The 26,764-nt window shown below is 45.6% G+C and overlaps 2 protein-coding genes and 2 long non-coding RNA genes across 11 annotated transcripts in view; 1 reads left to right on the top strand and 3 right to left on the bottom strand.

Moving 5' to 3' along the window:
- The window catches only part of ABL2 (ABL proto-oncogene 2, non-receptor tyrosine kinase), a 44,796-nt gene extending 27,511 nt beyond the window's left edge, over positions 1-17,285 (top strand). For 2 of the 7 annotated variants that reach the window (XM_071751175.1, XM_071751176.1), the window contains exons 2-13: positions 668-838; positions 1,637-1,932; positions 2,601-2,873; positions 3,600-3,684; positions 5,355-5,532; positions 6,150-6,334; positions 6,609-6,761; positions 8,104-8,193; positions 9,882-10,055; positions 10,681-10,914; positions 11,230-12,389; positions 15,177-15,299. In XM_071751175.1, coding sequence (XP_071607276.1) covers positions 668-838; positions 1,637-1,932; positions 2,601-2,873; positions 3,600-3,684; positions 5,355-5,532; positions 6,150-6,334; positions 6,609-6,761; positions 8,104-8,193; positions 9,882-10,055; positions 10,681-10,914; positions 11,230-12,374 — 2,984 coding nt within the window. In that variant the 3' untranslated portion in view covers positions 12,375-12,389; positions 15,177-15,299. Of the gene's footprint in view, positions 1-667; positions 839-1,636; positions 1,933-2,600; positions 2,874-3,599; positions 3,685-5,354; positions 5,533-6,149; positions 6,335-6,608; positions 6,762-8,103; positions 8,194-9,881; positions 10,056-10,680; positions 12,390-15,176 lie in introns of all 7 variants that reach the window. The other 5 variants (XM_071751170.1, XM_071751171.1, XM_071751172.1 and 2 more) reach the window with 3 other exon arrangements.
- Positions 1,454-2,605, bottom strand: LOC139799312 (uncharacterized). The gene is made up of 2 exons (XR_011727225.1): positions 2,163-2,605; positions 1,454-1,954 (listed from the first exon to the last, which is right to left on the bottom strand). It is a non-coding gene; the product is annotated as an uncharacterized lncRNA (long non-coding RNA).
- On the bottom strand, positions 4,445-9,888 carry LOC139799311 (uncharacterized). Of its 2 annotated transcripts, XR_011727223.1 has the most exons (5): positions 9,739-9,888; positions 9,419-9,556; positions 5,973-6,042; positions 5,430-5,506; positions 4,445-4,995 (listed from the first exon to the last, which is right to left on the bottom strand). It is a non-coding gene; the product is annotated as an uncharacterized lncRNA (long non-coding RNA). The 2 variants fall into 2 exon arrangements; XR_011727224.1 differs by lacking the exon at positions 5,973-6,042.
- Positions 17,286-17,445: 160 nt separating the features above from the next.
- On the bottom strand, positions 17,446-23,962 carry TOR3A (torsin family 3 member A). The gene is made up of 6 exons (XM_071751178.1): positions 23,168-23,962; positions 22,713-22,826; positions 21,753-22,018; positions 20,927-21,102; positions 20,277-20,401; positions 17,446-19,547 (listed from the first exon to the last, which is right to left on the bottom strand). Exons 1-6 carry the CDS (start codon positions 23,439-23,441, stop codon positions 19,297-19,299), a joined length of 1,206 nt encoding a protein of 401 aa, XP_071607279.1. The 5' UTR covers positions 23,442-23,962; the 3' UTR covers positions 17,446-19,296.
- Between the last annotated feature and the right edge of the window lie 2,802 nt (positions 23,963-26,764).

Genomic DNA, 26,764 nt, shown 5'->3' with positions numbered 1-26,764 from the left:
TAAAAAAAAAATGCATGTAGATGCTGGGAACTACCACGAAGTGTTCAGACAATTTTGCTTTTTACTACTGTTCCTTACAAAACCCTGTATATTTAGATTTTGTCCCTGACAGTTTTTCATCTCTTAATTACACAGTTTTGTAATGTATTACAAATCACCATCATTCCTACTAATATTGAATCAGTTACTGCCCCAACCTATAGACCTCATTTCTCTCATAATTCAGTCTCTCTTACCTGTATTTGTAGTTTCTGTTTCAGACCTAGGCTATCTACTTCAGCCACATTGTTAATAAAGACACAAAACAAAACATTTCAGCATCCAAAGGTTTCCTTCACTGCATCACATAATAAAAAAACACAATTTTCCACCCATTTTTTATCTACGAATGCCTAAATATTTTCAAATAGAGGGGTATATATCTAAGTACATATATTATAATAAATATTAAATTGTATGTACATAGCTTGATACTGATATATAGGCAGTTAATCACCTTCTCCAGCCTGTTAGGATTAACCTATAGAATGAAGAGTCAGCAAAGTGGGGATTGAAAACCACTGAATTAATCTCTGCAGACACTGAGTTCCCTTTCCATAACAAGCATATTGTGCTTTGCTGACTTCTGATTTTCTGATTTTAATATCCTGACCTCTTCTTCCTTCAGAGGCCCTGCACCGCCCCTATGGCTGTGATGTTGAACCCCAGGCACTGAACGAAGCCATCAGATGGAGCTCCAAGGAGAACCTGCTTGGAGCCACTGAGAGTGATCCCAATCTCTTTGTTGCACTTTACGATTTTGTAGCAAGTGGTGACAACACGCTCAGCATCACCAAAGGTGAGGCTCTGAATCACAGAGCAGCTGCTAGGCTGAAAATTTAAACTTGGTAACAGAAAATAGAAAGTGGAATCTCTCTCTGGTTAGGAAAGAGTGTGGTTTGAGATCATTCTAAGTGTTTGTTAGAACCTCTCTCACTTGTCTTGCAGAGACACCTGCTGGGCAGTGCTGCTACAGCCAAACAGTCTGGCCCACTTGAGCTCTTCCTAGGCTCCCAAAATCACCAGCCTGTTGAGACACCTGTTCCAGGCAGGAAAACCTTTACATTAGTGATGATAACAGAATTCAGCACTTTCAACTGGAGCAAAATTAAGGATTGAGAAATCTCTGAGATTTTATATTTCTGTTCAATACACATATCAGGAGATGATCTGTTCAGATTTAAATCATGTTGTTTAAGGCTTCAAAATGGAGGCAAACCATGATCAAACCATGATTTGAAACCTTGATCAAATAACAGTACAATGTGTTGAGTGATGGAGAAACTGACCTTGTACCCAAATCACGTGTCATTTAAGGCTTCAAAATGGAGGCAAACCTCATCCCTCAAAAAAAGAAATCTTTCTGGTCTAAAAAGCTGGACTACAGGAAGCTGAAGTAAATTAGGAAACAGTATCCTAGGTATTTTGTCCAAAAGTTTATTTCATAAATACTGTATATAAAACAGCCTAGTTACATCTGCAGCAGACTTTTATTATTCAGGTACAACCCCCAGGCTTAGTTGATCTCAGATGTCTCCCTCAGCGAGACCCAAGAGCTTGCACTCTGCTTATTTTGCTTTTTCCTTTCTGGTCACAGGTGAAAAGCTGCGAGTCCTGGGTTACAACCAGAATGGTGAATGGAGTGAGGTACGTTCAAAAAATGGGCAGGGCTGGGTGCCCAGCAACTACATCACCCCAGTGAACAGCCTGGAAAAGCACTCCTGGTACCACGGGCCAGTGTCACGCAGTGCAGCAGAGTACCTGCTGAGCAGCCTCATCAATGGCAGTTTCCTGGTCCGTGAAAGTGAGAGCAGTCCAGGGCAGCTCTCCATCTCCCTCAGGTATGAAGGACGTGTTTACCACTACAGGATCAATACCACCTCAGATGGAAAGGTAAGGATCTCTGGATAACACTCTGGGGAGGAGGAATAGGGATGTTAATGTTAGGAAGTGGCACTGAATCTCAAGTTGTGGAGAGAGAGAACAGGTCCACTGGTTGATTAATATAAATAAAGAATATTAATATATTAATTAATATAAATAAAGAATAAATATAAATAAATGTCAAGAGTTTGGTGGTGACTCACCAAAGACCACTTTGGAGAAGTGCAAGCAGTACTTACCCTGTCAGGAAGCAGCCAGGGAGCAAAGCTGCTGTGGCTTGATGTGGTAGCTGTCTGTTCATCTGCTTAGAACAGTCAGAGCTCTGGTAACACAGTGATTTTTGATCAGCATTTTGAAACATTGATCACATAACAGTATGATGTGTTGAGTGATGCAGAAACTGACCCTGTAGCCAAGCAGAAGGATTACAGTTTCTAGTCCTGTAAAGCACAGTGCAGGAGACAGCACTTCTCTCACGTCATAGCTTCTACCTAGTTGCCTTCTGCAGACAAAAATCCCCCAGACTGCTATTTATTTACCCAGCAGCATGCAAATACTCTAAAGTTTGGTTCCCTTACTTTTATACCTGTTAGAATGTTTTCACTGTACCTGTTTTTCAGTGTTACTGAAAGCTTCCAGCTGCCTTCATTTAAGTAGATTCTGGTTCCCTCTTACAGGTGTATGTGACAGCAGAAAGCCGTTTCAGCACGCTGGCAGAGCTGGTGCACCATCACTCAACAGTAGCAGATGGACTGGTGACAACTTTGCATTACCCAGCACCCAAGTGCAATAAGCCCACAGTCTATGGAGTGTCCCCCATCCATGACAAGTGGGAGATGGAGAGGACTGATATCACCATGAAGCACAAACTGGGGGGAGGGCAGTATGGCGAGGTGTACGTTGGTGTTTGGAAGAAATACAATCTCACTGTTGCTGTGAAAACATTAAAGGTGAGGGTTCAGATTGGTTTTGCACTGTTCATTTGGTCACCATTTATGATGAGGGTAGGAAACTGTAACATCCTCAGTTATACTTCCAAAGTATCACAGTATGGAACCTGCTGATCCATACCTGAGAGTATCTTTGCAGAACAAAGTTAGCTTATCCAGCTTGCAACAGTCCACGTGCCCTAGAAAAAATTTGGCATTTTGGCCCAGGAAGCTCCAGCAGGGATGTCCAAGTCAGATCTGTATAAATAACTTCCTTCAGAAGAGCTGTGGAAGCTTTAAGAAATCAAAGAAACCTTCTACAGCTTCTCCCCTCCTGGAAAAATTAAACTTTGCCATTTATCTTCCTTCTTGAAACTTTCTGTTTGTGTTTCATCACTGACACCTACATTTCCATGTACCCCCTAAATAAGAGCTTTTATGCTTGATTTTTATAGCTAGGTAGGGAACTAAGTCAGTGATCCCAAAAGTCTCTCACCAACCACAACTGCTTTGGTAGCCACAATAGCTACCAAAAGAGCAAGGGTAATACTCTCAGGGTACTGCAGACCAGCCAGCCAGCTTTTCAACACTGTTACATTTTGCTTTGGTCCCTATTTTGTTACATTTTGTCCCCAAAACAGCAGAATGGGGACAAGGATACCATCAGTTATATTCAGCTGTGTGATGTTAAGGTGACCTTGGTCATGAAGATAAATTTGTGCTTCTTTTGCCTCTCTGATTATCTAGGAAGATACCATGGAGGTGGAAGAGTTCTTGAAAGAGGCTGCTGTGATGAAGGAGATCAAGCACCCAAATCTAGTGCAGCTGTTAGGTGAGTGAAATTCCTTCCTTTCTCTTCTTACATTTCCACCAAAATTAAATCTGTCTTGTTTAAAAGCAGTGGCTTTTTTGTCTGTATTTATATAACTTTTTGAGCCAGGTTACGTTATGTGGTGGTATTTTTGACAGATTATTCTTTGATATGATATTGGAGCTAAAAAACATTAATTTTAAATAAAATATGGTCACTTACACAAGCAGACAACTTTGCTATTGAGGTACACTATGCATTATATAAAAGTCTGCAGTATCAGCTGGTGTGTACCCTTGGCCTCAGATGTGCTCCAGAGTTTAGTTAGAGTCAGATTCCTTTTCTGACTGTGTTAAATTATATTTACAAAATTATTTTCCACCAGTTACTTTTCTGATAAAACAAACCAAAATTCTACAAAAATTCAAAGTGAAAGAAAAAATTACATTGGAAGCACAACAAATACTGTTCTTCTTTCTTACTTCTCAAATCAGAACCATTTCTAGAAAAGGCTGTTCTGAAGAGAAAAAAATTAGTCCATAATTAAGCAGAAGACAACCAGATCACTGATGTCATAAGGAACCCTGTGTATCACCAGATAAGTACCTGAGATCAGGGCAGTGGAGATGTAGGTCAGATCAAACATGAATGGCAGAAATCTGCAGTCTTTACAGCTTGGCTGTGCCTTGTCTCACTGGCAAATGTAGAATATGATGATCATTATTAAAGAGTCTTCTTAGCTGTTAATTCTACATGTACAAAGATTCTTAGGGAGACACCATAAACCTTTAGTAATGTTTAATTGCCTCTGGACTTTTGCTGCTTTCACAAGCAAAGCTGTCAAGCCAAGCCTAGGATGAAAGGAGAAATGTGAAGAATGTGAAGGCTTTTAATACTGACAACTAATCTGTACCCAATTAAAAACCAGATGAAGTGGTTCACAGGTGAAGTCTCTGTTGAGCCCTGTCTGGTTCCAGGAGTAGAGACCAAAACATTTCTCACCCAGGAGATGTTTGGCTTTTTGCTCCTTCTGATGCACAATGTAGATGTTACCCCTGTAACTCTATGAACTGGCATTCAGCAGCACTGTAGCAGGAGTTCAGGGAGATTTGAGGTGTTGCCCTTATCTTCTGTTAATAAATACTTGGTACATAATTGCAATGATTGTAGCAAGGAGTCATGTGAGGAATGTGTGAGAATGCTGCAAGTCCCACCTTGCTGATCACTTCCCCCTCAGCACCCATGGGAGTGCTTCGCATTACTCCATAGGGCATCTCAATATGGAAATCTTCCCAGCTGACAGGTACCTGTGCTCAGTTGGCCACTCCTCAGCTTTATGAAGGAAGACGGGGGAAGAAAAGCAAATAATATGTAAATAATGTGTTTGAAATAACTCCTGTTTCATTCTGTAACGCTCCAAAGAACAGAACTACTCCTTCGTGTGTATTAAATAGGAATAGTGGTGCTCTGATGGGCACGTGTTGCTCCATTCATAAACTGGATGGAGAAAGAGAGAGGAAGCTCTGAATTTTTAAGCTGTGCAGCACTGAATCTGGGGCTTTTAGATGGAAGTTCCACTTTTCAGAGAAACACGGGTACAAAAAATGACAAATGGATAATAACTCAGAAATAGTGATACTCTAGGAAGAAAGGGAACTTTTATTCACACACTCCCTCCTCCTCACTTGTAGGTGTATGTACCCTGGAGCCACCCTTTTACATAGTGACAGAATACATGCCATATGGAAACCTGCTGGACTACTTACGGGAGTGCAACCGGGAGGAAGTGAGTGCTGTTGTGCTGCTCTATATGGCCACCCAGATCTCCTCTGCTATGGAGTACCTGGAAAAGAAGAATTTCATTCACAGGTGGGTAAAGTCATGTTGGGCTGGTACAGTTTGACATTGCAACAAGGAACAGGCCACCAGTACAATGGCCCAGAAATTCCTCCTTTTGGGAAATTTTCTTCCAGAGTGAGATTGTCTGGCTTATCCTTTGGCTGATTTGATTTCCGTAATGTTGTGCAATACCTTCCCCCTGTCAGAGCAGGCTTAGAATCTTGTGTCTGACTGCCTGACAGCTGTGAAAGTTGGTGTTGCCCTGGTCTGATGTAACCCCTGTGTGCAATACATCATCAACCCCACGTCCTGTTCCCTACAGTGAGATGAAACTGCGCCATAAAGCTGTTGCTGTGTGTGAGGAGCTGCCATTCACATTCCATTCTTAGAAAACCCAAACTACTACTCATAGCAGCTATCATGACTGGAAATTTAATAGAATTAAACAATGAACCCTAAGCTTGACTTACCTTTTTGCTCCTAAATATAAGTCCTCCAATTTTTTACTGTGTTCAGAGGAAAACACTTTGCCTTTGCTTCCTGTATAAAGAGAGAATTCAGGAGAGAGACTGTGTGCAACCTCAAGACTGTACTCAAAAGCCCTGCTCTTGCTCCACTAAAGGACTGTGCTTTTTCCCTTTGTGCAGGGACCTGGCAGCCCGGAACTGCTTAGTTGGAGAAAATCACGTGGTGAAGGTGGCTGACTTTGGCTTAAGTCGGCTTATGACTGGAGATACCTACACAGCTCATGCTGGAGCCAAGTTCCCAATCAAATGGACAGCTCCTGAGAGCTTGGCCTATAACACCTTCTCAATCAAATCTGATGTGTGGGGTAAGACAGTTCCACTTCAGTGTTCCTTTCTTGTTCATTTTGTTCTTTGACAGCCTAGACAAGTAACTTGCTTTCTGGCTTGGAGAGAAACATGTGGGGAGGAAATGGTCACGTGCCAGGCCACAGCTTCATGAATCAATAGCATTTTGAGCATTTAATGTCTTCACCTATACTGGCCTGCGAGAAATATCTGCAAGAAAATGCCACGATAGAACAAGCAACACAAGAGGAGGGCAGACTCGTGACCAAGAATTTTATTTTCCTCCTTTTACAGCCTTTGGGGTGCTGTTATGGGAAATTGCTACCTATGGGATGTCACCCTACCCAGGCATCGACCTCTCTCAGGTGTATGATCTGCTGGAAAAGGGCTATCGGATGGAGCAGCCAGAGGGATGCCCTCCAAAAGTTTATGAACTGATGAGGGCATGTGAGTATCTTCTTCCAGTCTGAGGGACAAAGCCTGGGAGGGGTGGGAGAAATGTGTAGTTAATTCTGAAGTCCTTGTTCCTGCTGTGTTATTTTGTTAGCAAATGTGGAAAAGCCCGTCACCTGAGATGTACTTGGTTACTGATGGAAAATGAGTCTGGTCTGTAGGGAACAAGAATACACTCAAAACCTGTCATCTCTGAGTACAGCTAGAGAGCACTTTGTGGTATATGGTACTGATGATTTGTCAGCAGACTGTGGAATGAGCAAATTAGAAGGAGATTTAGTTCTCTGCAAACACAGCACCTGTGAAGGAGGCAAAGCTGACAAGGTTGCACAGAATGGATCCTCCAAGCTCACTACTGAGTACTGGGCATGAAGAGCTCCTTAACATATTGAAAATCTACTAATAAAAGGCCAAAAGATGCAGTGCGCTGCAGAAAGAGAGCAGCAGAGTTTAAGAGCATTTTCAGTCTCCTTCAGTCCTGCAAGAACAGAGAATTTGTTGGGTAAAAGGCTGAAGATCCTAGGGAGCAAACCAGGCCACTCTGTTGACTAAAGTGAGAAGCTTGATCTCCAGCATGTTAAAGGAAGTCATGGTAAACTTCAGTTACAAAAAAAAAAAAAGAAACAGTGATGATGAGAATGTGCTTAAAAAATACCCTCATGAAGCTGACGAAAGACCCAAAGCAGGGAATTCATATATTAATGCTTCCCATTATGAGCAGAATGCCAGTCACTTTCCAGCCCCTGTAAGTGATATCAGCAGATAGTGCTTCTAGAATCCATTCCTCAAGTGCAGATTTCTAAGTACAGAAATTACACTTTTCACCATGATTCCCTTCCATAACTTTCCAAGCCACATCTTGGAGCAATGCACTCTCTTCCTCTTTCCCCCACAGGGTGCACATATTCTCCTTTTGGAAGGCTCTGGCTGAATTGCAGCATTAAGAGCATCTGAGCAGAATGTTGCCTGGAGCTCTGCACAAAGTTATCTATGACTGGGTTAGATGGGTTCAGTCCAGACAGCCAAGGTAGCAAACAGAATTCTCCTTGGCTGAAAAATTTAGGAAGAGGGCTGGGGAGATGGAAAAAAGCTGTGGAGGTGGCAGAGAGCTGGGATTTTTAGAACTGATTTTTTCCTTCCTCTCAAGGCCTCTTTATTAGGATACTGTAGGGTGACTGGACTGCTGTGGGTTATATCTGTGAATGATTCTAAAGCCTGTTTAATAGTAGATCAGAGACTGCAGCTAACTGATATATTTTCTGTCTCCTTGGACACAATAAAACAAATATTCTACCTGTTTCAAGCATTGAGACTCACTCTGCTTCTCACATTTTAGGTTGGAAGTGGAACCCTCCAGATCGCCCTTCCTTTGCTGAGACCCATCAGGCCTTTGAAACTATGTTCCATGACTCAAGCATCTCAGAGGGTGAGAGCCCAAAAATCATAATCATAGAATGGGTTTGGGTTGGAAGGGATCTTAAAGATCATTTCGTTCTTAAAGATCATTTTATCCCTGCCATGGGCAAGGACACCTCCCACTAGATTTAATTTAAGAGTTATTTATTTATGACAAGATAAAGTCATTCTCAAAACTTGGTGTTGCATAACTTCATCGACAGTGTATCACCTGAGATAATTAATAAGCCCCTGAGCCCAGAAATACATCTTTTTCTAGTCTGTAACAAATCATTCCTGCTCATGCATACAGATACCTATAGGTCAGTACAATTTTTGTCATAGTTAATATATATCTATCTATATATCAATATACATATTAATATATATTAATATACTAATATATTAATATATATTAACAGCAATAATTTTCATTATTATTGCTAAAATTGCAATTATTTTAGCAATAAAAAACAGAAATGAAAGACTATATAATGGAAAAACATCAAAGAAATAAGACATATCCCACTGCAGGCTGCATTAGTGCTGTTGCTTTATTTCTGAAAGGGCACTGGGGCTTATTCCCCAGAGGGGTCTCCTTTATGGATGGGTTCTTCAGGCTTATCTGCTTGCTGTGGAGGTTGTGAGAGGCTTTGTCCTTTACTGAATGTCTTAACTCTTAAGTTTACAAATACATGTTCATAATTGGTGTACAAACTCTAGATAAAACTTATACATATACCAGTGCAAAGGAAAATACAGTAATTCATCTGAGCACCAAAATTCCAAAAATCAATTTAGAGAACATTTTCTCCATTAGAGGAAGCTTCTTGTTTCCCAGACTGAAGCATAAGGATTAATGGGTGATGCACAGAGAAAGATCCTGCATGTCACAATCCACTATTGCCTGCAGCAGTTAGGCCATGAAATATTTTTTTATGAGCTTTCATTTTGAAAAAAGTGCCTCAGTCTCTGGCTTTTCCACTTAGCCACTTCTAGGAGCTAATTGTGCAACTCTCAGGTGTATCAACATGGAGGTAAATACTGGTGAGAACTGTGATATGAGACAACACACAAGCAGAACAGTCTCAGCATCTTCTAAATTTTTAAATTAAATACAAATCTGATCCATCCACTTCCCTACCACAAAGGAAACACATCAGATCCAATTCTACCAGGGTAGATCTAAAGCAGGCACATCAAGTGGCTCATGCAAATGCCAGCCTGAGTGTGTGGGGTATTTTTCAGTCACATACTATGTGTTGATGGTAGGAAGAAAACATTGAGCCTTTGTGTCAGACAGGACAGTGCTTTGCCTCAAGCAAATAATCTTAGATCTAGATCTGGAGAAGGCCCAACTTTTGGGGGATTCCTGGAGCATCCATAGGAGGCATCTGAATTAAAAACAGAGGCAAATGCATTCAGTGCTGGCTTTAAGTCTTAAGCAACCATTAACCCAGCAGAGAGCTGGAGTTTATACCAGACCTCTTGTACAGATCCTACCGATCCTGTTTCCTTTTTTTCTGAATTTACTAAGATGTAAATGAGTTTAAAAGCATTATGAAAAACATCTCACCTTGAATACCTCTGGACTAAATCCATAAACTAGGTACTTCTGTCATGCATCTTTTCTTGCCAGTGTGGGCTTCTGTTCCTTTCCAGTCTCTGTTCCAACTATTTCTTTTTGGTTTGTTCATTTGGTCTTTTTTTATCTTACAGAGGTAGCAGAAGAGCTTGGAAGAACAGCCTCCTCCTCATCCATAGTTCCTTACCTGCCTCGGTTACCCATGCTTCCCTCCAAGACCAGAACTCTGAAGAAACAGGCAGAAAATAAAGAGAACATTGAAGGAACACAAGATACTGTGGAACACTCAACATCCAGCTCAGCACCAGGTATGGACACTGGGGCAGTGGCAGTGAGGCCACATGTTCTGGGACAGGCTTGCTGCTTCTGTAAATTCCCAGAAAAACAGAAGGAAACAGCAATATGGTGTGGGAAGGTGCTGTGCACTGCAGTGTCATTAGGGCTCAGCAGCCTAATTATTTACTAGCAAATAGAAATCACTGCAGCTTGTTCAATGTTCTTTTAGTAAATCCCATTGTATTTTTTTCTTTTTAAATTAGTTTAGCTGCTTTTTTGTAAATGATACTTCAAAACTAAAGTTTACAATTCAACAAGAGATTTTTTTCTTATACTTGTGGTATTTGGGGAAGGAGAAAAAAACACACGGGAAGGGGTAAGAAACTGGAAGGAAAAAGCAACTTCACTTTCTCCTGAACTCTCTCCTCCATGGCCTCCTCAGTATAGGTAACAGAGAAATCATGCATGCAGATGAGGGAAAAAATTAAAAAAAAATACTCAAAAGCATGCCTGCCTCACACAAAATAAACAAAATGCATCCTTTCTTAGGAAAAGGAACTGGGCAGTTAAATATGTAAATATGCAGCTGTAAGGTCCACTGCAGGGTAGGGAGATGGAAATGGATTTTGCAGATTCACACTTGTTTCTTCTGCCCAGGTTTTATCAGAAGCACACAGCCAACAAGTGGGTCTCCTGCACTGCCCCGCAAGCAGAGGGACAAGTCACCCAGCAGCCTGTTGGAGGATGCCAAAGAGACCACTTTCACCAGGGACAGAAAAGGTGGCTTCTTCAGCTCCTTCATGAAGAAGAGGAACGCTCCCACACCTCCCAAGCGCAGCAGCTCCTTCCGGGAGATGGAGAATCAGCCCCATAAGAAATATGAGCTGACGGGTAACTTTTCATCTGTTGCTTCCCTGCAGCATGTGGATGGGTTCTCTTTTCCTCCCGTGCAGCAGGATACAAACCTGGCACCACCCAAGTGCTATGGTGGGGGCTTTGTGCAGAGGACCTTCTACAGTGATGATGGCACTGGTGCCAGCAGTGGTGGGGGTGTGAGCACCAGTGGTGGGTGGTTGGGCATCACTGGTTTCTTTACGCCACGCTTGATTAAAAAGACGCTGGGTTTACGAGTGGGAAAACCCACTGGCAATGAAGACACTTCAAAGCCTTTTACAAGGTCAAACTCTACATCTTCCATGTCCTCAGGGCTTCCAGAGCAGGACAGGATGGCAATGACCCTTCCCAGAAATTCTCAGAGGTTAAAAATCCAGCTGGAACGGACAGTGTCCACCTCCTCTCAGCCTGATGAGAGTACAGGGAGGGAAAATGACCTGTTTCCCAAAAGGCTTGAAGAAGGCCCTACTTTGACCAGAGAGAGACCAAAAGCAAAACTCTTGCCGAGAGGTGCCACAGCACTCCCTTTCCCCACCCCCTCAGGGTTGGAAGAAAAGGAGGGTGCAGGGCTAGCAGCAGCTCCAAAGGGCAAAGAAAAAACCAGTGGCCCCCAGCAAGGGGTTCCTGAGGATGGCGAGAGACCAGGGTGGTCATCTCCAGTGAAGGCTGCAGCAATACTTCCAACCACTCATAACCACAAAGTGCCAGTCCTAATCTCACCCACTCTCAAACACACTCCAGCAGATGTGCAGCTCATTGGCACAGACTCTCAGGGTAATAAATTTAAACTCTTATCTGAGCATCAGGTCACTTCTTCTGGCGACAGGGACCGACCCAGACGGGTAAAACCAAAGTGTGCTCCACCTCCACCACCAGTGATGAGGCTCCTACAGCAGCCAGCTGCCTGCTCAGATGCAGCAGAAGAGTTGAGCAACTTGGCAGGAGCACAGCACGGACTGGAACTGAGCGAAGGGAGTAAGAAGGCAGCAGCAGCAGCACCTGTTGGTGGAAAATCTGGGAGGCCTTTGATATCTCCACCTCAAGTGCCTCTGTCATCGTCTTCCACCTCCCCGGTGAAAATGGCCAATGGCACAGCTGGTGCAAAAGTAGCTCTAAGAAAGACCAAACAGGCAGCTGAGAAAATCTCTGCCGACAAAATCAGCAAGGAAGCACTGTTGGAGTGTGCAGATCTTCTCTCAAGTGCCATCACCGAGCCAACACCAAACAGCCAGCTGGTAGACACAGGGCACCAGCTGTTGGATTACTGCTCAGGCTATGTGGACTGCATCCCACATACACGCAATAAATTTGCCTTCCGGGAAGCTGTGAGCAAACTGGAACTCAGCCTGCAGGAACTGCAGGTGTCCTCAACAGCTGCTGGTGTCCCTGGGGCAAACCCTGTCCTTAATAACTTATTGTCATGTGTCCAAGAAATCAGCGACGTGGTGCAAAGGTAGCTACTGCCAATCGGGGTAAGAGAAACACGTGGGGGGGGGGTGGGCTTTTTTTCTGTACTGATGCTTTCAAAAGGAAAGACTGATACTTGAGTATGTGAAGTACCTCAGATCACTTAGTTCTTCTCATGTTTACAGGTTCATCTCAAAAAATGGGGATGGAGAGGGTAGATTAAAGCTCTAAGGGGCAGAACATCGAGTACTTGTCCCTACCTAGTCAGTCTGATCTGCTTGGTACCATGAGGGAAGGTTGCTCCTTGCTATCCCTTGGAGAGGCAGGAGAATTGGTGGCAGGTTCTCGCTGGGAAGGTTTGATGTGGGATAGCTGGAGTGGCTGGATAGAGCCTCCCCTGCCTGCACTAACCTGTGCTGTGGCCTTCTGAGCAGGCAGTCTGAGCTGGAGCAGCACTGCAGGGGGAGGCCACATGTAGTCAGGGGAAAGGTCTAATGCACTGACAGTATTCAGAGCTGCTGGAAGTGGATGCACTAACCCAGACAGCTTACTTCCACAGCACTGTTGCTGCTGTTTATGAGAACTGCAAAATTAGTTTATATGAACCAATCCTTTTGTTCCTCCTGTCCACCTCCATCCACCACATCTTCTCATCTTTGTTGCATTGGAAGTGTCAGGGATGCTGGGCAGACTTACCACTGGAATACACCCAGCCTTCACTCTACTGATACCTGTTTCTAGTGGTCAAGCACAGGTGCTGCTTAATGGTCTTTTTTTTTTTTTTTGAGTGGTTTGGGGCTCTTGCACAACTTACCAGTGTTGTTATTAGGGTAGGTTGGTTTTTTAAGGTTGTTTTGTTTTAAGCTCTAGATTGTTTTTAACTTTTCACCAAGTTGACTTGTGAATTCTGTTTCATCACACTGAGGTTCTACAGTACGTAGGGCAGAGCCTCCACCACCCCTGGCTGTTCTCCACAGGAGTCATTCCCAGTGTCTCCCAGTTTGTGAGGCTGGCGAGCCAGGCAGTGCAGCCTGGACAACCACCCTGGACCAGTCCCTACTCTTGGCATAACACGAGCACTTCACACCAACAGCTGCTTGGGGTTTGCCATAGTGCTTACCAACCAGTTTCAGGCTTCCAGCTTCTCTGCATGTGAAGGTGACCAAGTCTGTCAGCACACAGGGTAAAATCACAGCCATCTTCTTAATTTATTCCTGTATTTCAAAGTCTAGGCTAGAATCTCATGCTGTTGTGCAGAGAACATGCATGCATACTGCTTATGCCCCAGCCTGAGACATTCCAAGCCTGAACAGCTCTGCCTGAGGGAGATCCAACTGGATGGTGGGTTCTGACACCTACCCACAATCCCAGAATGAAAGCAGCTGTGTGGCTGAAGTTGCCATCCTTGGTCCTAGTGCTGTTTTAGACTGGTGTGGCCTCAAAAAAATCCCTGCAGTCCTCTGCATACACACACAACTCCCCGAGATGTAGTGGGAAGACCACAGCTCTGTTGCTTTGAGAGAAGGAAACAGGCCTGGCAGCTGGCTCCAAATACTACACATTACCCTGCATGCTGCTGCTTCCTTCAAACTAGTGGTGATGATAGAGGATCTGGCTTGCCTTGCACCTGAAATCTTTTGGGTTTTGCTAAAAGGTTGTTTTAAAACTTTTTTTAGAAGTGTGACTGTACTGCTTTTAGTTTGAGTATTTAGAGTTGAGCTGGGTCACAGGTGTGAGTTTAGCAGATGTGCACTTCCGTTTATGTCTAGAAGCTTTGCCTTGGTGGTCCTGGGAAGTAGGCTGGGATGTCTCAGAGTGTCCCTGTGGTTTTTTGACATGGAATATTCCATGGCATTTCCAAGAAGTGAAACAGCAGCCTGAAAAATCCTCAGAAATGGGCTGGTGTCTGAGAATCCTCATATTATTCCTGCTCTGTGGTAAAGTTGTGTGACTCCACCATGCATGAATGTGCACTGGTGGAGCAGGATGTGAGGTTAAATGGACACTGAGCTACATTGTCCCAAGTAAGGGAAATGGGGGGAAGGAAACCCAGCAACCCCTCCACCCCCCTGATAGACATTCAAGTGAATGAATTAATGAAGTGGACTTCATTGAGCTGGTACCTCTGTGGAAACAAATACAAGTACAGTGTGGGTTACTCACCCTGCCAGAGCAGCACCAAGCCCACCCAACAAGGCCTGTGGTGTGGTTCTGCAGTAGGATCCTCAGCTCTCCTCAGTCAGTGGGCCAGGGGAAGCTCTTCCACAGCAATGTTCAGCCCTGAGTACCAAACCCTGATTGAATAGATTTTACTGAGGGCTTTGTGGTTGACCTTATCTCTTTCAGGCACCTGTATTGAAGGCTTGCAGCAAACAAGTGGCCTTTGGGAAGGTGACCTGCAAAGGGAAAGCAGCTCGTGGTATCACTTCACACAGCTTTTCAAACAATCATGAGGGTGAAAAAGTTGGGGAGCTTTCTTTGGGGCAGAAAGGCAAAGCTTATTTGCCCTGACAGACAATCGTGTGGTGTCATCACTACTACTACACCAGACAGAGTGAAACAATTGTGATTCTCAGGGGAAAGGTTTTTGAACCATAAAAATGTAAGGCTACAAGTCCAATCCTGATGAGTATTTTGAAGGTTTGCTTTCTTTTCCTGAATTCCAGTCTTCCAGAAAAGCTCCAGCAAAAGTGACAGAATAGCAAAGAATTGCTGGAATTTCTAACTACTAAAACTCCCCTCTTTCATCCCTTTCTGATCTTTCCAAATAAACTAATTTTGCCCTTGTGAAGGACTGGTTCTCCATCACTGGTCATCCCCACTTTCAGATACTTCTGGTTTATCCTCACCAGGACAAAGGCAATGAGGCAACAGGCAGTACCTCTGCTGTCACTGAGGTCTGAATGCAATTCTGGCTGTCACTTGTTTATCCTCCTGCTAAAGCAGGACTGCAAACAACTGCCACCTAGGACTGCATCCAGATGGCTTTTGAGTATCTCCAAGGATGGAGACTCCACAGTCTCTCTGGGCAACACAGAAGCCCATTCAGTTCTGATCACTACAATGGAGGAGAAACACAGAACAGTGGAATTTGGGGATTTTCCCCGTCATCACTCCTCTGGTCTTACATCAGGTGGGCAGATGGTGGCAGAGGTAGCACTGACCTGACACTGAGTTTTTTTCCCTAAATACAAGGCTGCAGAATTATTGCTGCTTCTGTTGCCCCATGATGTTTTATTCCCAACTGGGATAGCCAAAGGATGGTATCTAGGAAAGCTGGTTCTGCTGTAAATCACTGTTCAATTGTTCACCCTTCCACAGCCACTCTCCTAAAACTGTTCTTTCTCCCTCCTGCTAGGTTTGGCTTTCTGTTCAGCCTTAGAGGTCTCTAGTGTAGCAGCTGCTTTGCTTTGAGCCTTGTGCAGTGTTTTCAAAATGATTTAAGGATGGTGGAGCTCTGATACTTCTCCCAGTGAGGAGCATACAACTCCTGCTCCTGTGTTCCCTTCCCTTACCACTGTCAGCTCTGTAAGCAGGGTAAGCATGCTGGGCTCTCACACTTGCACTAGTGTAGGTTAGAATTTGAAGGAATCTTCTTGGATGGCATCACGTAGGGCCTGGTAATGCCAAGCACAGAACATGTGCTCACACCAGTGAGTTGATGTGGGGCACTTTCTCCTCCTGTCTACTGTGGGGAATTGGCCAACTCACAGGTGCAGTTCTTTTTTCTTCCTGCACTGTACATACTTTTTAATCCCCAAGTGGCACACTCAGCTGTCTGACTGGCAGCACTTCAGTTTCATCAGCAGACAGGGGTGAAGCTGAATTAAGAGTCTGGGTGTTGGGACTGTCAGATTTAGCTGCTGGGAAAGCAGAATTGAATGTAGCAGTGCTGCTGATGCAGAACAGAGTGGGGAAAAGGGGGGGCTGTCTGCATCCTCCTCACCCAGGACACATCTCCTGAGCACCACTGGCCTGGGCACAACTCTGTGATGATGACATCCTGGCTGGTCTGCTTAAGCAAGTATTATGGCACATGGCTCTTTGTGGGCAGTGGGAACTAAACCCTGCAGCACGGGGCAACAGCTGCCCCCAAACTGCTGCATTGACAGATCAGCCTCTCCCTGGGGGGCACTGGGTGTTTGAGCAAGTAGGGTGGGACCTGCTGGCAGCCTTAAGCAACCTCTGATGCTGAGGTCTGTAATTCATACCTGAGGCAGGGCTCTGCAGCAGAGGTGCTTCTCCTGGGCAGCAGTGGCTGTGACGAGCACTAATGAATCCAGGTGATCTTGTTTGTTTTTGCAAACATACCAGGCTGCTGTCTTCTCTTTATAACACTCATCGCAGCCCTGCTGCTAATCAGTTAAAAAAAAAACAAACCAAAAGGTAGAGACTACAGCATGCTTGGAAACCTCCCACTGCAACACCAGTGGCACCATCCAGGATGGAAGGGTATTGGGGCTGCACTTTGGTGGCCTCTAGTGTGGAGCAAAACCTTCCACCTCCTCCCTGGTGGTAGGAAATCCAAGGTTATGGGACACCTGACTTATTTATAATACCTATACAGTAAGAAATATCTGTACCAAAGGAGGTCATTCTTCAAATGTGTCTGTTGTGCACAGGGGGAGGGGTGGGTGGGGCAAAGCCCCGTGGGCTCCACATGCTGTTTGTATCAGTAGTGAACTCATTGAGGGCAGGAATGGATTAAAATGAAAAAATGTTCATCACCAGTCACTCTACCAGTGTTGTCAACTGTTTTTGTTTTTAATTGTTATTGTAATATATTTTGGTTGTTTTTCTAATTTAATTCTCTCACTATCGTCTGACTGTGAACTGCGAACAGTGTTAAGTTTGATGTAAATAAGGCCCTTTGAAGGGCCTCTTTGCCTGTCGTTCCACAAAGTTTTGCCAATTTGCATTTTGTTTTAAATAAAGGTTGCAATATTTTATTGGCAAAAAAACACCTGAGTGTAGGCTCTTCTGTTTGTTTTTGTTTCTTTTTTCTTACGTAATGTTTGAAGCTACTCAGTACTAACCTGAAGTTGTTTTGGGTATAAAAGACAAGATGGTTGTAAACCTGTTAAGAAGGGAAATCAGTTAATTCTCTTAAGACTGCAAAGAAAAGCACTGTCTTTATTTATACCTTTAAATCAAAGTTAACACTGCTGTGGCATGCTCAGAGTAGAGTGTTTCTTGCTGTTGGGGTTGCATAATCAATCAAACATTCACTTAATATTCAAACACACACAAGTGTGAGCTGGCAGGGCACAGGGTCTTGCATCATTGTTTGACAGCTGCCCTCATTAGTCACACCACCACCTCCTTAATCAGTAACAGCAAGAGCTGCTTAGCATGCCAACTCCAGCCCAGTCCCATGCTGGCCAAACAGCTGATAAAGTGTCTCCCTCTCACTCCAAACAGCAGAAGCCTAGCCTGGGCAGCTGAATAGTAATTTTTTTTTTCAAACAGAGGTTATCCTGGTTTCTACAACCTCCTAAATCCTTCAAGCAAATAACAACTTTCTAAATTTTCTGCCTGCGTTATAAAACACAACCCAAGTTGCATCCTCCCTTCTTCCCTGGGTGCATCTCCCTCCCTCTCCTCTTTCCCGAGCTGATTAAGATTGACCATAAACCAAGTTGAAAATCTACCCAGTAACAGTGCAGGCTGGCACAGGCCCTAAGCTCAACTCTGGAGACAACAGTACATTTAAACTAACCTTGTCTTGGCTGAGCAGTGAGAAGCAGCTGCTTGTCTTCCTGCCTTGGACTATGAAGCCTGGTGAGATAACAGAGCCAGCATGACTGGAGGAAAAGGCAACCTCAAAGTCCAGAGGAGCAGTAAGTGAACCAGCACCTCAGAGGGGATCAAAGCTTAAAATATATCAAAGGTCTACACAGTGGGTGTCCAGGGAGCTCAGCCCTTGTCCTTGGCGTCTTCTGTCTCACCTCCTTGCCCCAGCCCAGCAGTGTTGGAAGTGAGCTTTGGCCTAGAGGTCACAAGGTAACACTGTCAAGTAACATTGTTGAAATTTTTGGGTCCCATTGTAACATACTTATCTGGGCAAGCACCCAGACAGCAAACAGCCCCTCGCTGTAGTAATGCTGATACCAGCTAAAAAAAAAGTGTGCAACATACTGAAAAAAAAAAGGGAAAAAAAAACCCCAAAACAAAACCCACAAAAATAAACAAAACCCAAGCTTACTGCAACCCTGAAAAACAAAATTGCAGCTTATTCCTTCAGCCACCATCCTCTTCAACTGCCCTTCTTCACCCTTGGAAGGGGAATTAGTTTCCCCTTTCTCATTTTGCAGTGAAGCAAACAGGCTTTGAGAAAATTATTTCAGCAGAAGTTCACCTCATGCCTGCAGCTGCTTCCATACAACAAAAGACTCCACTGAGAGAGGGATGCTCCAAAGGAAGAGGATTTGAGAGGAGATACTCAGTTGTTTTCTCAACGCAGGGGCCTCCTGCATAAACCATGATCCTGGTACACGTATGCCTGAACAGGAGAGAAAAAACCTGAACTACAGCTAAACAGTTGTGTGCAACCTGAGAGCTTGTAAAGTGACCAAGACAAGTGGGACCAGGGGTGAGACCATGGCTTTTGCTGGGCCTTCTCAACAGGACCAGTCTATCCAAGGCCTTCATTACATGGAAACAAACCAAGGACTTGGGACATCCCCTGTGACTGTCCGCACAACCAAATCATCACTTCAGGTTGCTACCTACTAAGAGAAGGGACTTTAGAACACCAAACAGACTTGAAAGGCAACCACATGTAAGCTGTCCCCATGTCTCAGGATTAAGGCTGGGCAGGTTACACATCATTCCTGCAAAAACCCCCTCAGAGTAACCAGGGGTTAAAGCTGTGTCCCTGTGCTGGGTAATCTACCTGCCTGACTTTGTGCAAGGAGAGCAGCTCCCAGTGTGCAGAACCACCTTCACCACTGGTGTAGTTCCACCTGGTGCTCAAGGAAGGAAGTAATTGATGCGCTGAGATACAGATTTGCAGCCCTGTGCAGAGAAAAGCTTCTCCTCTTTGGGGACAAAGACCATCAACCTGGCTACTTCATGAAGGGCCTCCTCAGTGTATGGAAGTCCACGGGCCAGGAATGCGTCTCGTGCGCAGAGCTTCACGTGGTGGTACTCCAGAGGCAGGAATGGGACAAAGACATCAACCAGATTCTCTTCAAGGAGGTGGCTGCGGGCGTAACTGTTCTCTGTAGCAAAAAGCAAGACAAAAAAAAAAACCCTCAAAACTTCATAGGCTTCATCTGAGAGCTGGCATCTCTCTGCAAGGAAAGGCTCATGTCTAGGGAGGGGCTGTCTTGGCTCCTCCAGACATACATGGTGGAGAGAGACACCCATCTATAAAGAGCTGGGCAGTACTTAAGCTGAACACAGAATATTACCACAGCTTGGCCATCAGGCCAAGAGAAGCCTCAAAAAACTCTTGATACTTCCCTACAGTGTTTGGCTGCCTGTCAGGGCTCCTGCCTTGTGTCTGGTTGCTGCAGCAGTGCTGTGCTACTGAGGGTGAAGGAAGGGACACACATTGCAAATAACCTCAGGGTGAGGGTTGGAATAAAGGCTTGTCGCACAGCACACACACTTGTGCAGCACAACTATAGAATCATAGAATCATTTTGATTAGAAAAGACCTTTAAGATCATCAAGTCCAACCATTAACCCAGCACTGCCAAGGCCACCAATAAACCATGTCCCTCAGCACCACATCTACACAGCTTTTAAATCCCTCCAGGGATGGTGACTCCAGCACTGCCCTGGGCAGCCTGTGCCAGGATCCTGACAACCCTTTGGGTGAAGAAATTGTTCCCAATATTCAATCTAAACCTCCTTGGCAAGGAGATGGGAGTGTGTAAACAAGGCCCCACAGGAAGTTTGCAGGCAGCCTGCCCACAAGCTGGGCAAGCAAGCCCAGCTCTTACCTGCAGGCTCCTGCAGCTCTGCCCGCAGCTGCTGCTCCAGGAATTCCATGGAGATCTCCTCCCGCACCCGGCCAGCTCGCCAGAAGTCCAGGGCTACCTCATTGATGATGTTGCCACCAAGATTGCTGCAGACAGAAGGGAGGTCACTTGGGCCAGGTGCACCCATGCCAAAATCCTTTTTCCTTTCACCCTCCAATCGCTAAACCACAGTGTGAGAAGATGCCAGGATGAGCCCTCATAGCAGAGCAGACAGACGGCACCTCAACCACCTCACCCACCCCACCTCCTGCTCCCAACCAGTGTCACTTTGTAAAACTTCACACCAAAATCTGCAGCACCAGCTCTGCTCCCTGGAGTATGAGACCTCACTGCTCAGCTGTCCAGGGTGACACCACACTTCCTCTGACCTTCACTAATTCCTTGTCTCAATGCCTAAACATGGATTCAGGTGTCCCTGTCAGGATCTCAGCTCCTCCTGCAGACACCCCAATCCCATGAAGGATGGTCAGCATCACTACCATGGAGGAAACTGCTTCTTGGGGGGCTAAATATCTCTTTCCCTTCCAGCCTACGCCCCTCATTTCACACACCTCAACAGATAAATTCCATCATTTTGTCCTTCCCCATCCCTTTGGGGACCCAGAAATCACCTGAGGAAGAGGAAGATGGATCTCCGGTAATCTGCTTGATCCTTGTTGTCATAGCGAGCCATGAAAGGCTTGATGGCATCCAGGAGGCTGAAATGGAGTTTCTCTGCCTCATCAAAGATGAACAGGGACTGCTTGCAGAGCTGCACAGTCTCACTTATCTGCTTCTTCAGCTGAGCCTGCAGAGTGGTGGGAAGGAGTATGAGAAGCCCAGCAGCAGTCACTGCCACCAGGAGATCAGGCAGGACCTGTACCTGGATTAACATTCAGGATTAACCAGGGTGAACCCTGGCTTGCAGCTAAACACAGGCTGGGACAGGGCAGAAAATAGGAAAAGCAAAAGCAAGTAAATGTGTGGGTTGAGGTAAAGACAGTTTAGTAAGCAAAGAGGAAGAAGAAAAGAAAAAAGGGAAGCAAGAGATGCAAATGCAACCACACCTACCACGGATGCCCACCCAGACTCTAAGCAATGTCCTCCTGCCCCAAAACCTTCTCCCCCTTCAGATTTTATTGCTGAGCAGGACATTAAATGGCACGGAATATCCTTTGGTCAACTGGGTCCAGCTATGTATCTGGTGTGTGTCCCCTCTGATTTCTTGTGCCCTCCCAACCTACTTATTGTGGGAGGAGAGTGAGACAATGAGAAAGCCTTGATGCTGTGCAAGCCCTGTTCAGCAGCAGCCAAAAACTGCTGTGTTATCAATATTGTTCTACTGACAAATCCCAAATACAGCACAGCATGGGCTGCTGAGAAGACAATGAACTCCATCCCAGCCAGACCCAGTACACTGGAACAACCCCACAGCAACACCACGTTGTTGGCTCTCACCTTGTATGAGTCCATGTACTTGTGATGGGGGAAGTGGAAGAGTGATATGAACAGCCTGACACACTTGCTCTTCAGCCCATCCTGGTACAGGTGACTCGCCAGCATTCGGGCCACAAAGTTCTTGCCAGTGCCAGACCAGCCATGGAAGGAGAGGACTAAGGCCTTGTCTGGCCGTGGGTTCTGCAGAAACTCTTGCACTGCATGGACAATGACTTCTTTGGCCAAGTGCTGCCCGTGGAGCTGCCTGTTGAGGTCAGCTTCTAACCCTGCAGGAAAGAGAGACCAGGAGCTGAGCTTTAGCTTGCAAGTTCAGCTGCTGCAGGTGGGAATAAGAGGTCAAAATGTGGCTGGCACTAAGCCCACAGGGCCCTGTTGGTGGGGCTGACTGGCCAAGAGAAGTTGCAGTGAGATTAAAGCCACAGGGTTAAGCAGGATGCCTGCACCCCACCCCCATCAGCCTGTAAAAAGACAGATTTTCCACTGACTCCTTTGTTCCTTTGAGAAGTAAAGGAGGTGTTTGATGACTGCAGAGAAAACTGAAGCCCATAGGCCCTCAGGAGCTCCCAGCAGAGTATGGATACCAGACATCTTGGAGCCAGCAAAATGCAATGCCACCTGCAAGGGACACACACGCAACTCTCTGGGTACCCCCTGACCTAAGGCTGGATACTGGACCAGTTTGGGTCCCACTGAATATGGCTGGGAGCTTCCAGATGAAGGCAGACCAGAACAGACATGATAGCCTCAAAATTACAAGGGAATAATGGGAAACAGGACTTAGCTCAGCATATTACCCTCTCACAAGTTCAGCACCATGCTCAGAAATGCCCTTTACTTATACCACTTGCTAAAATACACCTTGTTAAAAAGAAGAAAACCCTGCAAACAAACAATGGAAGAGAAGACAGAGGCATTAGAAAAGCACAGCCTTGGGTGTCCCAACTACAGCACAGCACCCACCTGTGATATTGTTGATTATCTGGCAGTCTCCTGTCTTGCAGCACTTGCCAAAGCTGCAGTACCAGGCAGAGAAGAGCTCCAGGTAATCCTGGCCCACCAGAGGCAAGCTCCAGCCTGGAAAAGGAAGTGGTCTGAGCTGAGACCTGCCAGTAAGTGTCTTTTCACAGATTTTATGTGAGCCAGATGTGAAAGCTATCTAGGGGCAGACCTGCAGAGTGCAGGGGATCTTAGCCTGGACTGTGAGAGGGGAAATGTGCACCCAGCCAGGAGAAGCTGCTTCAGGTGGCACTGTACTCAGCCCCGTGTTTATGGCACGCTGGGGGCTGCTGAGCAAGGAGGGGGATGCCCAGGGCAGTCACCCTTAAGAAGGGGAGGAGAGGATCAACAGGAGCTGGGGGCACAGTGTGTTTAGACTCCAGCACAGGGAGAGGGAGAGAAAGGAGGAAGGTGCTTACCTGACCTGCGATGGGACTCTTCCTCCTCCTTGTTCTCCTCCTCCTCCTCCTCGCAGCCCTCCTGCCACACTTTGCATGCCAGGTACTGCCAATACTGCTTGGAGAGAGCACCCACTGCTCCCAAGTGCTTCTTCACGGCTTCGAACCTCGCCCTGCTCCACAATTCCCCTTCCTCTTCCCAGGTCCCCTCCGGCGGTGTCCCTTGGCTGCCGAGATCCCCCGACACTCCCAGCAGCAGCAGGAGGAGGAGGCAGGAGGAAAGCCCCAGTCCCATGGCAGTGAGGGGGGGAATCCCGGCGGGGTGGGAGCAGACCCTTCCCCAACTCTGCTGGCTGGTTCCCGGTCTCCCTTAAGCCATTGGAGCTGTGATCTCACTTCCTGGATGTCTGCAATTGGAGTCGCTGGAGGAAAGCTGGGAGGTGCTGTCACCACCTCGCTGGCCGTGGCTTCCTGCCCGCCTGGCCCTTGGACAATCCACAGGGATATCCTCCTGGCCTCCCCACTGCCCCAGCGCTGGGCTCCGGCCAGCCGCACGCTGCAAAAGCTGATCCTGTTCCCGAAAGGAGGCACCAGACACAAACCCGGTCTATTCCACACAAAAATCGGATGCCGTCCTCTCCCCAGGTCCCGGCAACCCTCGCTGGGAGGGAAAGCGAGTGGCTCCTCCTTCCAGCCAGGCTGGAGCTGCCTGAGGAAGCAGCCTGGCACCACAAGCAGCCTCCACACCAGGCAAACTTGCAGCACCAACACCAAATGCCTGGGGAAGACAAATAAGGAGGTTTTGAAGCAGCTCAGCCAAAGTTTTGCTGCCACAAAAGGGCTGTTGGCAGTCGGTTTTTATCAGGGCCATTTCCAAGGGGACACAAAAATACCAGGCACAAACAGGAGGCAGTGGGTGAGTCTGAGCTGCAGCACAGGGACCTGGGGCCGTGCTGCCAGTGCTGTGTCTGCTGCCTCCTGTGCTACGAGTTCAGAATAGGCATCAGATCAAAGCTCTGGGACAAATGGTTCTGCAACTGGCTCTGTGACAGGCTTGCTGGGTGACATTGTGTCTCCTTGCTTGTCAACCCCATGAAGTGCTACTGTTCATTTTTAACATCAGTGCATCTTGATACCCCAGCACATCCAAACCCCCAGGCAGGCAGGGCTGGCTACACTCCAGCAGCCAGGAAAGAGCAGATTCAGATGAGCACAGAACCACCATGAGATCACATACAAGAACCAAGGTACAACTCTTTTCCCCCACCAAGCTCACCACTACCAACAAGCCATGAAACCCAGCCTGTCCAGGGAAGCAGCAAGCACAGTGGTCAGAGCTGGCTGCCCACATGTTGGCAGGAGATTCTAGAACCCCATGCCAAGCTTGGCTTTCATTTTGGAAACAGGTACACTCCAACTTCCCAAAGCACAACTGTTAAGTGCTGCCATGCCAAGGACACCAACTCAGCTGGACAGGGGAGATGCAAAGTGGAGAAGCCCCATAGGACCTGCACTTTTTTTCAGCTGCACCCACTGCTGGCTGATGGTAAGAGACTTAACATGTTGACAAGCTACTGAGTATCAGCACAAATCCACTCAAAACTTACCCCGACAGAGATGAGGCCAACAAAGAATTTGCTTTGGACACAAAGAATTTCAAGGCTACCTCGTGTGCTCAGAAAAATCAAAATAAGAACACCACTAAATGCAATTCATCCAGCCTGGAAATTAACTCGTTCAGGTAGGTGAGAAACAGGATGCAGCACCACCAAGGCATGGAGTGGAACACCATCACCATCTACAGATGCCTGCAAGTATTACACATCAGCATTAAAAACGTTGGTATTAATGTAATTGCCCCCTTCAGCTTCAAAACTAGTGAGGCTTAAACCTTAGCACCAGTCATAGTAACTTAAACAGAACTAAAACCTATGCATACTTCAAAAATCAAACTCTCTATAGCCATAGAAAATTACACTGCTGTCAGCCTTGCTGAGAACTAGTTGAAGCATCTGAATTGAAGCATTGATACACATTAAAAAAAATCATAGCTGTAACATTCAAACTCTGCCCTCCCAGGGATATGTGATTTACCTGAAAAGAGCTTATCAAGAGACAGACTTAACAGATGCTTCCATGTTCCAAAGGAAAAAAAACTTTGAGAAAGCAAATTCTGAAAAATAAAATAACTGTGCAACACCACACCAGCTCCACAATACCACAGCATAATTTTTGAGATGTCAGTTTCGCTCAACCTCTGCACTTTCTAAGAGCTAGAGGAGAAAATAAAGCATCTGCTAAAATACTGCCAACTTTTTGACCCAACTTTGAGGTAGCAACACACTGAAGTGAGCAAAACCAAAGAAAAAATGCATGATTTTTCACCTTGTGGCTGGTTATTCTGAAGCAGTCCAGGGAAGCAGCAATCACCTGATTAAAAATCCATGAACTTGGGTCCAGTCAGGTCTTACAGTGCAGGTAACACCTAAAAGGAAAAAAAACCAGCACCACAAGGATGTGGTTATGCCTGGCTTATTTAGCACCTGTAACATGGTACAGCAAACACTCAGAGGGGACCTTGCATTCCAGGTTTTTATACTACAGGCTGTATCCACAGAACAGGGACATGCTGAGCATCCATCCTTTTATGGGTTTTCCAGTTTCCATACAGCAATTCTTTCTGCACATCCATAGGGTGAACTTGACAGAAGGCAGCAAGAGAAGAGTCTCCCTCTAGCAGCTCAGTATAATACAGCCATGGATCAGACCAGTACTCAAAAGCAATATCTAGAATAAATCATATAGGAGAGTCCCTTCCCCTCCTTCCTTTAGGTTTTTTTTCACCCATGAATTCCTAACACCAGTCTTAAAAAACCTGAGACTCTACAAAGAAAAGCAATGGAGCACCAGTCCCACGTTTGTAATATATGAACTAAGAACTTATTCCACACAAAGAATATGAAGGAATTTCAGGTAAAGTGCTGATTTTCCAAACCCTTTGGTTCTCCATTGGCTCAAAGTTGTTCCTGTTCATTCTGCTGTAAATTTATGGTCATTACATAGTCAGAAACACTTCAAAATCTTCCAGTTACATGAATTCTCATCCTGTTACTAAGGCCAATTGCTCCAATATTACATAGCAGTGACACAACAAAGCACTCATAAAAACAGCTCTCAAAATTAGCAATTTCAGCCTTTTAAAACTTAAAAGCACCTGTAGTTTCTCCAAGTTGTTAAACTGCTTAATTACACAAGCAAGAATACTGTCCTGCTGCCTAAACAAACTGGCACCTCAAAAATAGAAATGGGGGATATGGAAAATTGTCATCACACAGTGACAGAAAACAAAAAAACCCCATACCTTCCCCTTCAAGCCTCAAAAATAAAACCCAAAAACCAGTTCCTTTATCAGCAATGATGAAGTCCAAAGTTTCAATTGCAAAACTCTAGTTTTTTAAGAAAAGCAGATGCCTTTTGTCATTTACCAACACCACACTGATGCCACAAGGCCAGGTCAAAGGCCATTCCTGCATTTCCAGGAACAGGACAGTTCCTTGGTGGTTTTGGGATATTCTGTCTTCAGGAGCCATATTGGGGCTGGCAGCTCTCAGTGGCTTT

This window comes from Heliangelus exortis, chromosome 8, assembly GCF_036169615.1.
Source record: "Heliangelus exortis chromosome 8, bHelExo1.hap1, whole genome shotgun sequence".
NCBI lineage: Eukaryota > Metazoa > Chordata > Aves > Apodiformes > Trochilidae > Heliangelus > Heliangelus exortis.
Note: the sequence above shows the minus strand (reverse complement) of the source record. Positions and strands in the feature narration are given on the sequence as shown.